The sequence below is a fragment of the Triturus cristatus genome, chromosome 3_1, assembly GCF_964204655.1.
Source record: "Triturus cristatus chromosome 3_1, aTriCri1.1, whole genome shotgun sequence".
In the NCBI taxonomy this organism is placed as follows: domain Eukaryota; kingdom Metazoa; phylum Chordata; class Amphibia; order Caudata; family Salamandridae; genus Triturus; species Triturus cristatus.
Genome location: NC_140583.1, coordinates 12,486,124 through 12,501,235, shown reverse-complemented (window position 1 = coordinate 12,501,235; position 15,112 = coordinate 12,486,124). Strand labels below are relative to the sequence as shown.

The 15,112-nt window shown below is 49.8% G+C and overlaps 1 protein-coding gene across 1 annotated transcript in view; it reads right to left on the bottom strand.

The window, feature by feature from the left end:
• The window catches only part of PSMC3 (proteasome 26S subunit, ATPase 3), a 137,262-nt gene extending 127,574 nt beyond the window's left edge, over window positions 1-9,688 (bottom strand). The window contains exon 1 of the mRNA XM_085646541.1: window positions 9,603-9,688. Within this exon, the coding sequence (XP_085502667.1) occupies window positions 9,603-9,629 (27 nt within the window). The 5' untranslated portion in view covers window positions 9,630-9,688. The remainder of the gene's footprint in view (window positions 1-9,602) is intronic.
• Window positions 9,689-15,112: the final 5,424 nt, after the last annotated feature.

Here is a 15,112-nt window from a genome sequence, read left to right as displayed (position 1 = left end):
CATGTTTCTATTGAGGCAGATGTTGCGCCGTGCCCGCTTAGCACTATGCAACAGAGCTTCAAGAACCGAACGCGACAGTGGTGATTGGGATACATCCCGAGGAGTGCCCGAGAGGTAGGTGAACATCCTATTGAGGGGTAGGCGGGTGGCCAAGATTCCTATGGTGGAAAAGGCTCAATTCATTGCCCAAGAGACAGGTGTGAGGTCCGAAAAAGCAAGTTAACACAGCAGTTAGGGGTCGCAAAGGAAAGTGGGTTTCCACCTGGTCGCCAGCAGGCAAAGTCGTGAGCTCCTAGTACCAGGAAGTGTGGGGTCACACAGTCTAGTCTCAGCACGTTATCCATCTGGATCAGTCATTGTCAATGAGGTGGCCGCCAGTGGCACCCCACTCCCCCTCCTTCACCCACCTCCAGGGGTGCTACCAGCAGAGGAGGCTCAGGCAGGTCAATCGGTAGAAGTTGACGACATGTTTGGGTTCCATAAAGATGTGGGGCTTGCCATCCAGCAGGATTTTCAGTCTGGCTGGGTATACTAGAGCATATTTGATTCCAGTTTTCATGAGCATTCTCTAGGCAAAGAAGAACTCTGTTGCACAGCCTAAACAATGTTCGTAAAGTCTTGTTTTAAGATAATGGAAGATGCACCAGGAAAAGAGTCCAAAAGCTAATAAGGAAGTCCTTTTAGTTTCTTTTATTCTTTATAGTAAAACATGCAGTCAGACATCAGCCGTGTTGGCAAAGTCTTGCTCTCCATTTCATCTACAGTGGTGGATTTGAGGTTGTTCTGATATCATTGCACCTACGGAATGCTTCCAAATCTTCATTCTTAGCCCTTATCCCCGAAAGTACCCTTTTTACCTGCTATAGAAGTTGCTGTGGGAGGTCACACAGTCTACCTTCTCAGACGGACGGTTCTCCAGCTGGTTGAAGCAATCGTCGTGTTTATCAATCCTTTTATGTGGTCGAGCCTGGCAGTAAGAGTCAATCTTGGAATTAATGGTGCTAAGGATGTATTTCATATCAGTAGGGAGGATTTGTATATCCTCAGATGGAAGGTCCCTGGGGGCGTCAATGCAATGGGTAGGGGAAGGGGGGGTGGAGACTGGTCTCCTTGTCGGAGTTTAGGCACCACAGATCAAGTCGGTGTCGCCAGGCAGAGGGGTGTAGTCCTGCCGCCTCCCAGCGCAGTCCACAGGGTGAGAGATGGGGGGGCGGGAGGGGGGGGGTTTCCATGAGAAAACTTGCGATATCAGTGTCCCCGATCCAAAGTGAGGCTAACGCAGGAACAGACCAGGCCTGACTGGGCCGACCAGTTAATTATGATAGGGTCGTTTTTCCCCAGGGAGGGAGGACAGCAGAGAGTCGTTTGTGCATCTCCAATGTATAGTCCGGGCAACCCCAGCGCCTCACCGTCCAGGTTGTTTGGCTAATCCTAGACTTGTCTCTTGTGGGCTGCTCTCAGGCTCAACAAGTAATTAAGGATGATATTGGCACAAGGCCACAAGCCAGGCGTCAATCCCTGAGCACCGGTCGGGAGGATAGAATGGCCACGGCTGCTGGGCCACAGAAAGTCTCACTGGTCACAGAGCGGCATCCCCCAGAGGCCAGGATGGCGGAACAGGCTTTTCCAACATAGATTAACGGCAGATTGCGTTCTAGGCCGACAGTGCCTCACAGAGGTGCGGCTATCTTCCAGCTGAGCTGTCTGGCCCCCACCAAAATGTTTTCATTAGGAACAAAGATTTGGCAGTTTGACTGTGGTTTCTTAGGGCACTCGTCGAAGTGATTCTGCAATTTCTCCTAGACTACATCTATAGTAGACGAATTGTCACTGCTTTCTGTTTGAATATTCGATTATCAGAGCATTCAAACAAGAGAGTCAATGTGCTTTACAACACGGCATGCTGAAGCAAACTAGAAAACATATGACATCTTGTGAAGCAGCCCAATGTTGTAGGACACTATAAGCCAGTTCTGACTGACAACAGAACTTCAGGCTCTAGAATTTCAAGGGTCACTTTTAACATTATCACTGCGAGGCGAATTAGCAGATACTTGGCTCCGGGAACATTCCAACAATTAACTGGTATTGAGCATGAGGATATTAGCCCTTCTAGGACAAAGTGGAAAATGGAGAGAAAATGAAGAGTCAGAAGGGTGCAGCGAAAGGTGCAAGATACACAAGGAGGGTAGAACAGAGACAAAAAGGGGTGAGAGGAGAGAAAACTGAAAAGGGAGGAAAGGAGTAAGATGGGTAGCGATGAGGTACAAAGTAGAAGTGATGAGAAAATGGAGAGAGGAATGAGAGGAAAGAGTCAAACTTTCGGATAGGGTGAGACACAAAAAAGTTGGGAAGCAAAATGAGGCAGGAGATAACAGAATGGAGTGGAAGGCGAAGCGGAGAATAGAGAGTAGAAAGAAGGAGACTGGGTGATTGGAGTTTCCTCTTTAACAAGGAAAGGATGGTAAGTACACCGAAGACGCAATCTCATTTCGCAAGCGGTTCAGGGATCTGATTTTGAGGTGGACGGTAATGTAGAATCCACTGAATATTGGAAAAGTACTAAACTCAGATGAAACACCACAAACTGAATATCCTTCATCATAAGGATGATACGTCTTGCAATACAAAAGAATCTAATCAAATTTCTTTTGAGAAGTTCTCTTTGTCCAATACAGTCAATCAAGGTCTCCAGTCTGAAGAACATTTCAGTAAACAGCTTCAAAAAGCAGGTCAGGAGAACTGCAACTGTCGTCTGACAGTTTTTAGACTAGGATAATCCACAAAAGGGTTTGCAATATTATTCTAATTCTCTGTCGCCACAGACGTTGATGCTCTAAATCAACAGCACAATACCCTCCTCCTCCTCCACACACCTAGTTGTGTCCGTTTCCCCCCCGACTGTGCCGCTCGCACCGAACCGCACCAAGGCCAGTATCAGCTTGCATAAGCTTGCATTTGTTCGCAGCTTGCAGCGGCCATACTCGCTGGCCTGGTCTGTTCTAGCCCTACTCTAGTTCTGCTCTAGCGTTGACCTGCCCCGCCTTGTCCAGTCTCGCCGGTCTCGCTCCTCCCAGCACCCTCTCTCCTCTGTCACCCTCCCCACATTTTTATACTGACCTCTTGTTGAGGCCCTTGCATATACCTCACGCAACATACCATACTCTGTACCAGCTCCATTCCAAACTTGGCTGAGGTGGCATGGTCACGAGGGTGACAAGGCAGGCTATTGTGTGCAGGGAAGAGGAGGGGGAAGAACAGGGGAGTGTCCAAGCTGCAGCGGTAGTAGTTACCTGCTGCTGAGTGCAAACCCAGGTCCCAGCATACGCAGCCAAGCTAGGCCTGGGTGAGGCTTGCAGGGGCCTGGTGTGTTCCCGCTTGGGCTTCTCCTCCCCCTCCCCTGGAACAAGACAACACGGGAACCCCTCTATTACTACCTGGGTCACAGAGCACTGACCAAGAGGCGGTAGTGTGGTGGCCTGGCGTTCCTAGTGCCTGTCGGCAAGGCAGCCCAACAAAGCAGAGTGATGAGATCTGGGAAAACAAGGAGGACGTTTCTATCCCCTAAGTAAAAAAAACTAAAACGGCTGGCAGCAGTGCCAGAAGGAGCCACAGCGAACATTACTAAACAATCTATGGTCATGTCCCCGCCACATTCACCGAGTCCTCTTCTCTATGGACCAGACCTTGACAACAGCAAGGATCGCCCTTCTTCGTCCAGCTCTAAGCACCCGCAACCCCTCTCCATCCTAGACTACTTCAAAAAGTCATCTAGCGGGGTCAAGCTCTCCCCCACCCATCTCAAGTTTTGGAGGCGCCCAAGGCCAGCAATTTACAACAAATAACAGAGGCAATCATCCACATGCCGCCAATTAACAAAACTTTATCACCATCCAACCAGAAATCGGAACCCGACTCACGGGCTCCTACTCCCACACTTACGTCGAACGTATGGCCACAACTGCTGCAAACCTTCCAAACAACAGTCACGGAATTAGACTACCATTCAGATAAACTGGACATTCAAGTTGATCTTTTTAACACCCTAGCCCTGTTTACAGCAGGTATCGACAAGTTAGAGAATCTAAATATCTTAATAACAAGGGCTCAATCATCTTCAAATTTGGTCCAGTCAGTTTGTTGTTGCTCAACCATTATTGACAGCCTCTCAGCACTTCCAGCTTTTCTAAACTGTGTCCTAGATTAAGTCAAACTACTGTAAGGAGGCAGTATCAGCAAGTGCCAGGATCAGGGTCATTTAAAGCATACAGACTTAAGTTTGCCAACATAAACAACAACACTCTGGTATCAGCGGTCCACGGGATGCCAGAGAGTACAGACGCAAAACCCTTCGCAGCATTAACTCTGCACCATAATGATCAAGGGCTGACACCGCCGGTCAAGACCACATTACTCTTGCCGCTGAGCCCTCAAATTGGGAGCGACTCAACACTTTCAGTTGACTCTGCTCACTCCGAGCCGGATCTTAAGACACTCACACCTGCCCCACTTCACCCAAAGATAAACCCCCAACCACTCCTGCCTCTTAGTAAGAGAGAAAGGAAACGTCAACGTAAACAAAGAAATAAGTTAACAACAAAAACTACAGCTGAATCTATTAAACTGTATCCATTGTTTAAACCTTTGGACAACAAACAAGTTCCAAGTTTTAATCCACAAAAACAGGATCAACAGATCATTACTGCTCACTCAACACTAAACGCTCAACCGTCTATTTCTGTACACCATCAGGTTCAACATGCTTCCCCTTCCTGCTCAAGAAGCCCCCCATTAAATCCCCATGATGTTGCAGTTGCTGAAAAAGCAATAGAGCCTCCAATTGGCATGGACAAAGCAACTGGCCAACTACAAGAAGTGAAAACAAACTCGCCAACATAAATGACCACTCCAACTCAACCTTCTCCTTACTCTTGCCCTCAGATTGCTCTACCAAGTGCCGGAGACAACCACTTAAAGGTAACCTTCAAGCACGCACCATTGTCATCTGAGGATCCTTCGACAAGTCAGCAAGAGTCTCGAGAAAATCCCCAGCCTAAATTAGGAACAGTCCCTGTCTTATTACCTGAAAATGATGCCATAATCGACTCGGGTCCTCGCCAACAGAGTGACGCCAGCGATCATCAGTACTCCAAAATTCTCCTTGCACCTGAATACAAATCAAAAGGACATCACGATGTCCTCAACAGAGCTAACATCATCAAACTATCAAAAGGAGTTCCGGGACTTGACACATTGGCATCTGAAGACATCGAGTACATTGAATTTCTACCTCCAAGAGGGTCACAACCCTCTGAAGTAACATTGGTATCAATGGGGTCATGGGGAATCAAAATCTATCCACATCTTAAACCAGGCTATCCTACAGTGCAAGCAGTTACCCAGCCAAGTACTCATTGGACCGTGAATGGCGACAGAAACAAGCCGTACTCGATCTTAAAAAATGCTGTTGGCGATGCATCCACAACAGATAGTTCATGGACCATACCTTTGAGTCTGTATAAAGTACAAGACTGGGGGTGGTTGCCAGCAGCTCTGTCCCGTAAAAGCTCAGCCTGACCATTCGGCCAACACTCACTAAAATCAAAACCATTGGAAGCTGCTAAACCCTCCTAATCCCCAGCTTCAACCTGTAAACCTTGCTAATCCCCAGTCGCAGCCTCCTTTATCTCTGTGCTCCTGGAAAATTAGCGGTCTTAATCATAAAATGTCCTCATTGGAGACCCGAAATTTTATCCTCGGACATGACCTTAATTGCCCTCCAGCAAACATGGGCTACCCACAACTGCCCCACTGTAGTATTCATCGAATACTGGAAACCAGCTGTAAGGGACTAACTATGGACGCCCCAAGGGGAGGTCTGTCCATTTACATTTCCTGCAGTGTAAAAAGGCCCAACTGAGTTACTAAACTTTGATGAGGACTGGCTGTTTGGAGTTAAAATCAACTTGTGGAGACAACAGCGATCCTTGCTGCTTCTCAATGTTTATATCAATTCAAGTGCACGAACAAAAAGGGCTCACCTAAACAGATTGCTCAAAACTCTGTGTGACCTGGCTGGGATCTTCCCTCACGCAGACTGTTTGCTTACCAGGGACTTTAACACCAACCTTTTCCAGGGAAACCCGTCGGATCTTGGAGGTCTTCTACCACGTCTTCTGCCGGCATTGAAGGATCAGATTAAACCCCCATCTCAACTACATTGTGGTTTAGGGGAGTTCTGCGTGTTGCAACTTTATAACGCCGGTTTCATCGTAATGAATGGTAGGTTCACAAAGGACATTCCACCGAATTGGACATGGAGAAATGGTAGAAAGTACTCTTACCTAGACTACACAATCTGTAACTCAGCCCTATTCTCACACTTGGAAAACTATAGCATCATAGCACGATCTGAGAGCGACCATCGCCCACAAGTTGTCACAGTCACCTTAAACTCAGTCCATCACGATCTTCCTCCAATTACTCACAAGGGAGTTCACTCCGAAAACTTAAAACATTTAAGATAGAATGATGACATCAGCATTAACATCATGAAGGAATGCCTTTTATTCACAGCAGGTCGTTTTCCTTTGACAGCCTCTCCCATCGCTGATTGGTCAAATTTTTGTTCTCATTTGTTAAGTTTTTATCCATCTAACTCGTACACCCATATCGAGTTTCACAGCATACAGTTTACTATTTTAAAATCAAACCATGTTGCTAAAGAAGATCAGAAACACCGCCCTACAGGCAACCAGGAAGCACCCTGACTAACGATCTACTGTACGAGTATAAAATCGTACAAAAAAAAACTACAGACAGGCATACCAAAAGGACAAACAATTCCACCTTGAACAATTCTGGTGTAAGCTTCTCTGAAAGCAAAGAACGGAACTCAAGAAAATTCAGCAAGGTGAGTGCAAACATTGCAGAGGCAGAATGGGTCACATTTCTGACTGGCCATTTTAGAGCCAATGGAGGAGCAGATCCCACAGCAATGAATAATTCTACACTGAATCAAGATGGCCCAATGGAGTGCCAGGACTGTTAACAAGAGTCGAGGCAACATCAATGCGAGAAAATCTCCATCACCCAAATAAGGCTGGCTAAAATACTATCAAAAGCAAGACCAGATGGAGCGCGAGGTGCAAACGGCCTGCCACAGCTCTTGTTTAAATCAAATATCCCTCTCTGGTTAAAACAACTAGTAACCCTCTTCAATTTTACATTGAGGAGTTCAACTATACCTGACTCATGGCGAGGTGCAATAATCCACCCAATCTGTAAGTCTGGCTCCCATTCGTTCCCGAATAATTACAGGTTGATAGCCTCACTGGACAATGAGGCAAAGTACTTTGCGAGTATCTTACTCAAAGAACTGAGCTCTTGGGCTGACCTGAAAGGACTGATCCCCAAAAAAATCAAACCGGTTTTATTGCAAACTCGGGCACCATGGCTAATTTACTGGCATTAGCTATACTCATCGATAAAGCACTAGACTCATCCATGGTGGTTTACTGTTGTTTTGCTGACTTTAATGCTGCCTTTGAATGGGTCCCTAGGGCAGCACTTTGGGCCAAGCTAACGAAATGGGGAATACCGGTCAAACTCTTGGAGGCAATAGTCCAACTACATACTAACACCTGGATACAAGTCAAGCTTGGCACCGGCTCACATCTGTCTTGAAAAATCAAGACAAGGGGAGTCAAACAGAGATGTGTGCTAGCTCCACTGCTTTTAACTTGTTCATCGCCGATCTCTCAGCGGAACTAGATGCGATAAACAGCCATCCCCCTAAGATTGGTGGTGTTCAGGTAAGCAACACTTTGTATGCCGATGACCTTGCCCTCTTCAGTCTAACTCAAGTAGGGCTGCAACGACTGTTAAACAAATTATAAAGTTACACCGCTACGAATAACCTAGAGGTAAACCTAAAGAAAATCCAAGTGGTCATATTCGGCAGAAAGCACTATGGAGGTGGTGGTTGGTCGTATAACAACTCTGGACTCGCGGTAGGAAAATCTTATAAATACCTGGGGATTAACTTCGACTCTAGGGGCACCTTTGCCAAACATCGCAGCGACATCTCAATGAAAGCTATGCCTCTACAAGTGAATCTCTCAAAACTCTCAAAAAAATTGACAGGCCTGAGTTTAACCCCAATGTTGGAAGTCATGAGAGCCAAAATAGACCCCACGTTGTCGTATGACATTGAAATTACCCTGGCAAACTGAGCACAATATTAAACCAACATGTGACTAAGATCTACAAAAGAGACACGTCTAGTGCTCCCCCCTCCAGTGACACGTCTAGTGCTGCCCCTGGGCCCCCTCCAGTGACACGTCAAGGGCTCCCCCCGGACCCCTCCAGTGACACGTCAAGGGCTCACCCCGGACCCCTCCAGTGACACGTCAAGGGCTCACCCCGGACCCCTCCAGTGACACGTCACATGCTCCCCCGGGCCCCCTTCAGTGACACGTCTAGTGCTACCCCCCCCCCAGCCCCCTCCAGTGACACGTCTAGTGATCCCCCCCGGGCCCCCTCCAGTGACACGTCTAGTACTCCCCCCTCCAGTGACACGTCTAGTGCTCCCCCTGGGCCCGCTACAATGACACGTCTAGTGCTCCCCCTGGGCCCACTACAGCGACATCTCGTGCTCCACACCCGGGCCCCTTCCAGTGACACGTCTAGTGCTCCACCCAGACCCCTCCAGTGACACATCTCGTGCTCCCCCTGGGCCTCCTCCAGTGCTCCCCCCCCCCCCGGCCTCCTACAGTGACACATCTAGTGCTCCCCCCTCCAGTGACATGTCTAGTGCTCCCCCTGGGCCCCCTCCAGTGCCCCCCCCAGGCCCCTACAGTGCTCCCCCCTCCAGTGACATGTCTAGTGCTGCCCCTGGGCCCCCTCCAGTGACCCCCCCCCCAGGCCCCTACAGTGCTCCCCCCTCCAGTGACATGTCTAGTGCTGCCCCTGGGCCCCCTCCAGTGACATGTCTAGTGCTCCCCCCAGGCCCGTTCCAGTGACACGTCTTATGCCCCCCCCGGGCCCCCTCCAGTGACACGTCTTGTGCTCTTCCCCTGGGCCCCGTCCAGTGACACGTCTTGTGCTCCCTCCAGCTCACCCCTACCCCCAGCATATCTTTGCCCCCCGCCCAGCTCCCCCTAAGCCCCCTCCAGTGACACGTCTAGTGCTCCCCCCACCAGTGACACGTCTCGGGCTCCCCCCGGGCCTCTTCCAGTGACACGTCTTGTGCTCTCTCTGGGCCCCCTCCAGTGACACGTCTCGTGCTCCCCCTGGGCCCCCTCCAATGACACTTCTAGTGCTCTCCCCCACCCCTGCACCCCGTCAGCTCACCCCTGCCCCCCAGCATATCTTTACCCCCCCCCCCAGCTCGCCGTGGGTCCCCTGCAGCACACCCCACCCATGCCCGTCCCCTCCAGCACATCTCTAGTGCACCCCCTGCCCCCTCCCCCCGTGACGTCCCTGAGCCCCCTCCGGTGCTGCTCAAGAGCTCATCCTTGGGCCCCCAGAACATCTCTGGGGCCCCCAGCACATCTCTGGGACCCGTGCAGCACCCCCCTCCAGCCCGTGCGCCCCCGCACCTCGCTCTCCTCCCAAACGGACGTCATGGTCTCGCCGAGCCCGCGGTGCCGGTGCTGCCGCTTCTGCTGCTCGATGCTCCGCCTGCGGTTTCCAGGCCGCACTTTCGTCACGGAGCGGGCAGGGACCGAGAGGCTCCGGCCCTTAGGAGGCTACGCTCCACTCCGCCTGCCGCCGCCTGGCACACCCGACCGTTCGGGTGCTCGGCAGCTGCTCCCCAGCCGCGCGGGCACCGATCACAGGAGCGGCACCGGGACGAATCTGCGACCGCGAAACCGAAGCGCGAGTCACGTGACCTCAAAATCTGCTGCGTGATGGTCGGGGTAGCTGAGCCACCATGTTTGTGCGGTCGGAAGCGGAAGGGAGCACGGGCAGGCGCCGTAACTCCGAGCACTGACACCCCCAGTGACCGCCATGTTTGTTCGGGCAGGAGGACGCAGTATCTGGGAGCACGGAGGCCGCCATGTTTGTACGGGTAGATAGTAGGGTAAGTAGACCTCGGAAACCAGGAAGGCCGCCATTTCTGTGCGGGTACATAGAAGTTTGAGTAACCCCTGAAACCAGGGAGGCCGCCATGTTTGTGGGGGCCGAAGAAGCCTGAGTAGATCCCCCAAACTACGGAGGCCGCCGTGCTTGTTCGGGAACATGTGTGAAACTTTTGAGAACAGAGGAGACGGCCGTCTGTCACAGATGTGCATGTCAATAAAATGAGTACATCCTTAAATAGCACCATTTAATAATACTATAGCCTACCTATATATGTAAACATTATGAGAACATCAATATGTTGTCCACCTTCCTTTTCTTGACAGAACTTTTTTTTATGTTTAAATGTTTTATTGAACTTATAGGAGAGACAAATATAAAGTAAACACAATATTCAAAACAGTACAATTCAAGCACAGTAAATCTAAGAAATATATGCAAGCTTAACAGTTCAATATACCCAAGGTGGAATTGAAAAATATAAACTATTTACAAAACCTCAAAAGTAATTGTCCTGTCTTTATATGCCACTTTGAAGAAACAAGAATGTGAGACCATAACAAGCGTTCATGGATCGAAGCGTAGGTCTGAGATCCACAAATTCTTTTCGACTATTTGCCGTAGGTCTGAGACATCTTTGTTGTATTCTGGTCTTCTCCTTCCCTGCTGCTCAGCCTGTGTGTGTGATGTCATCAGAATGTTCGTGTGTGCATGGTTTGAATGTATGGTCTGTTGAGTGTGTGGCTGAGCAGCAGGACGCTGCTCCCGGTGGGGTCTCTCTTACCATCCTACTTATGACCTAATAAATCATCTTGTATTACATCTCTGTGAGAACTTGGCCTGGTATATGCTGTTCATTAGTTAAAGTGGCCACCTTGCACCAGTACAATTCGACTCTTATGGTAGTAGGTTTAAGACAACCTTTTAAAGAAAGCTATCCTAGTGGTAGATGTGGAGAGCACCCTTCAGGCTAAGTCTTTAGAGGAATGTAAAGCAGCTTGTTTTACCTTATAATCTCTTGAATTACTAAATGAAAGGACAGGACACAGGTATATTTATAAAATATATATGTATTCATTACTAGACACACTCTACTAATCTCTTTATGAGATTAGAAGTCAAGGACATATGCACAAATCAACATTTCACAACAAGTTAAGCACAAATATGGCTGGGGCCCTAGGGGCGTACCAGACCATATACTAAAAAAGAGACTTAGAGATAATGACTTGCAAGGGGACAAGGCCTACGGCCTTCAGAAGTGCTGGGGCCTCACTAATTCACCCAAGGCAGGTTAGTAAAGGACCCACAGGAGACGCATGCAGTGTGAGAACACAGCTGTGGATCCCAATTGACTTCAATGGAGCAAGTTGCGATTGGAAATTTAGAGTTTTAGGATACTTCAGGAGAGTCTACAAGCAAGTCACTTACAGGGTAAGTAGTTCTAGAGCCAACACCCACAGGAGCACCGTAGTGCTGGAGTTACCTCACCCAGGGAAGCCGGGTGCATAGGTGTCTTTTGGTGTCAGGTCGCGGCGTCGTTTTCAATGGGAGCCAAAGAAGACTTGCTGCTTGTGAAGACAGGAGAGGTGTCTGGTGGAATCCAAGGCTTGATTCAGAAGAAGGAAGACCCGAAAGGAGAGGGGACAGTGTTCAAAGTCACTTGGCAGTGACCCGGGGCAAGGAAGATGGATGCCCACAGTCGTCGGGTGACTTCAGGTGATCCACGGGTGTCTTGACTCTTCAGCCACGAGGTCCAGGAGGCGTCGACGATGACCAGGAGCTGAATTCGGCGTGTCACACGAAGTCTGCAGCTTACTGCGGTGTCGGCGACCAGATTGGAGCCAAAAAGGCTTGGCAATAGCAAGTCTCGTGGAAAGTGTAAAAAGTCAGCGGTGCAGACCAGCAAGGTCTGAGGGACTCACCCAGTAAGGGTAAGTCAGGGCAGGCCTGGAGCAACCAGGGGAGCCCTTTGGAATTGTAGAAAAGTCTTCCGGGACCCACAAGCCAACCGGCAAGGGATCGCGAAGACGCCTCAGGAGGATTCACTCAACAGGGGCCCACGGTCATTCGGGACGGGGTAGGCCTCTGATATTCGGTGGAAATCCTGCTGGAGGCTTGGACCACACGTGGTCCAAAGCACAAGTTCGTAGAGCGTTGTGAAGGGGCTGCACTAGAAAATGGTGCACGATACCCAGGGATTGCGGTTCCTCGTCACTCGTGGGGTCCACTTGCCTCAGCGTCACTGGGGACTCACAATGGCTTTGGAAAAGTCAGGAAATGCTCTTCCTGGGATGCAGAGACATCGAACTCCAGCGGGAGCGGGAAAGTTTGCGACCGGTGATTGCAAGATTGGGTGCCTGCCAAGCAGGGAAGTCACTCCTTGACTCCAAGGGAGATTCTTCAGTCTTCCAGAGGTAGTGGAACGTCGAAGGTCCAGGATTCTGTTTCAGAGCGTCGTCCAGGGATATCTAGTTTGCAATGGCAAGGGTTCCCTAACTTATATTAGAAGGAAGGGAGGGACTAGCTCTATGATTCCACCTATGGGAGGGTCAGGGGAGTGGGTGGCTAAAACCCACTTCCCTTTGTCCAGTTTCGTGCCAGAGCAGGGGCAGGTAGCCCCTGAGCCGGTTTGAACTGGTGTATGCACAGAGGAGCCTACTGCTCCCTAGTGCAGGACTTCAAAGCACTCTAGGAGTGCACCCACCCAGCCCCAATACACTAGATCCGGTCTGCAAGATGGTTACACCTCCCTGTGACAGGATGCCTATTGTTGGGCCTCCTCCACTGCGAGTTTCGGTCATCAGCAGGAGGACAGCTCAGTGTCTGTGACTGGTGGCATCCATTTTGTGATGCCAGGTCTCTTCAGGATTCTACCGTGTTTCCACAGTAGGTACATGTCTATCCCTCTAGAAGGGTGGGATCATACTCCCACACCAGTTACTGGTGTGGGAGTATGATTCCAAAGCGTTTGACACCTTTGAGGTAAGAACATTCAAGGGGGTCACTATAGATGCATATCCCTTTACAAACCTCGTATAATACCAAGTCAGGTCTAAAAAGGCTCTCACCTGTGTCTGGGTGTTTGGAGCAACCCATTCCATGATGGTTTGGATTTTGCTCTGCTAAGGTTGAACCTGGCCCCCACCTACAAGGTGGCCCAGGTACACAACCTGACTCTGCCCTATCTGGCACTTAGTGGCCTTGATAGTGAGGCCTGCTTTCTGCAGGGCCTCCAAAACATTTCTGAGGTGGACCAGGTGATACTGCCAGGAAGAACTAAAGACAGCAATATCATCTAGATAGCTGAGCAATAAGTTTCCATCCCTGCCAGAACTTTGTTCACCAACCTCTGAAAAGTGGCAGGTGCATTTTTCAATCCAAAGGGCATCACCACAAAGTGGTAGTGCCCACTAGGGGTCGAAAATGCTGTTTTGGCTTTTGCATCATCAGCTAACCTGATCTGCCAGTAGCCAGCTGTTAGGTCAAATGTACTCAGATAGTTGGCTGAGGCCAAAGTATCAATCAGCTCACCTGCCCTTGGTATGGGATAGGCATCAGTCCTGGTGACTGCATTGAGGCCTCTGTAGTCTACAAAAAAACTCATTTCTTTCTTACCACCCTGGGTATGAGGTTTGGGTACTAGGACTACTGGGCTAGCCCAAGGGCTATCTGAAGGCTCAATCACACCTAACTCCAACATTTTCTAGACTTCAGTCCTGATACAGTCCCTAACATGGTCAGGTTGCCTGTAGATTTTGCTCTTGACAGGCAGACTGTCTCCAGTGTCCACCTCATGGGTGCACCAGGTAGTCTGACTAGGGTCAGGTTAAACATATGTTTGTATTGTTGCAGAACTTGTCTGCATTCAGTTTGCTGATGGTCAGTGAGGCTGCTTGCCAAAGCAACACCATCTACTGACCCATCATCAGGGTTCTGTGAGAGCAGGTCAGGGAGAGGGTCACTCTCCTCCTCCTGTTCCTCATCAGTTGCCATGAGCAAGCCCATGTCAGCCCTGTCAACATATGGTTTCAATCTGTTGACATGGAGCACCCTCAGGGGGCTCCTGGGAGTTCCAAGATTCACCAGATAGTTGACTTCTCCCTTTTGCTCAACAATGGTATGGGGGCCACTCCACTTGTCCTGGAGGGCTGCTGGGGCCACAGGCACCAACACCCACACTTTCTGTCCTGGCTGGTACACAGTCAGCACAGCCTTTTGGTCATGCCAAGTTTTTTGTAATTCTTGGCTGGCCTCCAGGTTTTTAGTTGCCTTCTTCATGTATTCGGCCATCCTGGAGCGGAGACCAAGTACATAGTCCATCACATCCTGTTTGGGGGGTTTGAGAGGTAACTCCCAGCCCTCCTTCACCAAACATAATGGACCTCTTACAGGATGCCCAAACAGAAGTTCAAATGGGCTGTAGCCAACCCCCTTCTGTGGAACACAGGAGCGACAAAACTCCTTTCTGACATATGTGGCCAATGAAAATGTGGAACAAGCCTGTCCCAGGTCTTGTTTTGGCCCAAGTGACCTGCCAAAGGGATGACATGTGCTAGGGTCAAGAGGAACCCCCTAAATGTCTGAGGTATTACCAATCTCCTGGTGGCTCCAGTGGTTGGATCTCTACCCTCAGAGTATAGGAGTCCCTCATCCCAATAAACTTTATGGTACCCACTAGCACTCCCAGCAGCCTCAGCAGCAGCCTGCTGTCTGAGGGGGTTCAAGAGAGGGGCAGCACTGTTGCTTCTTACTCAGATCTTCCCTAGAAGGGCCCACTGCCCCCAAGAACTCAACCTGATCAGACTCAAGTCCCTCTGGGGCAGTTCCTTCTTCAGGATCTGCTTCTCCTCCCTCAAGAGGTGAATCTGTGATCTGAGACAGAGGGGAAGGCACTGCCTTAACCCTACTGCTCCTCTTCTTGGGAAGCACCTGGTCCATGGTTTCAGGATCCAGAGCTGGTTCAGTGTTATGCATTTTGTGCTTGTGACCTGGTCACAGCAAATACCTCTGCAGGGATGCTCAA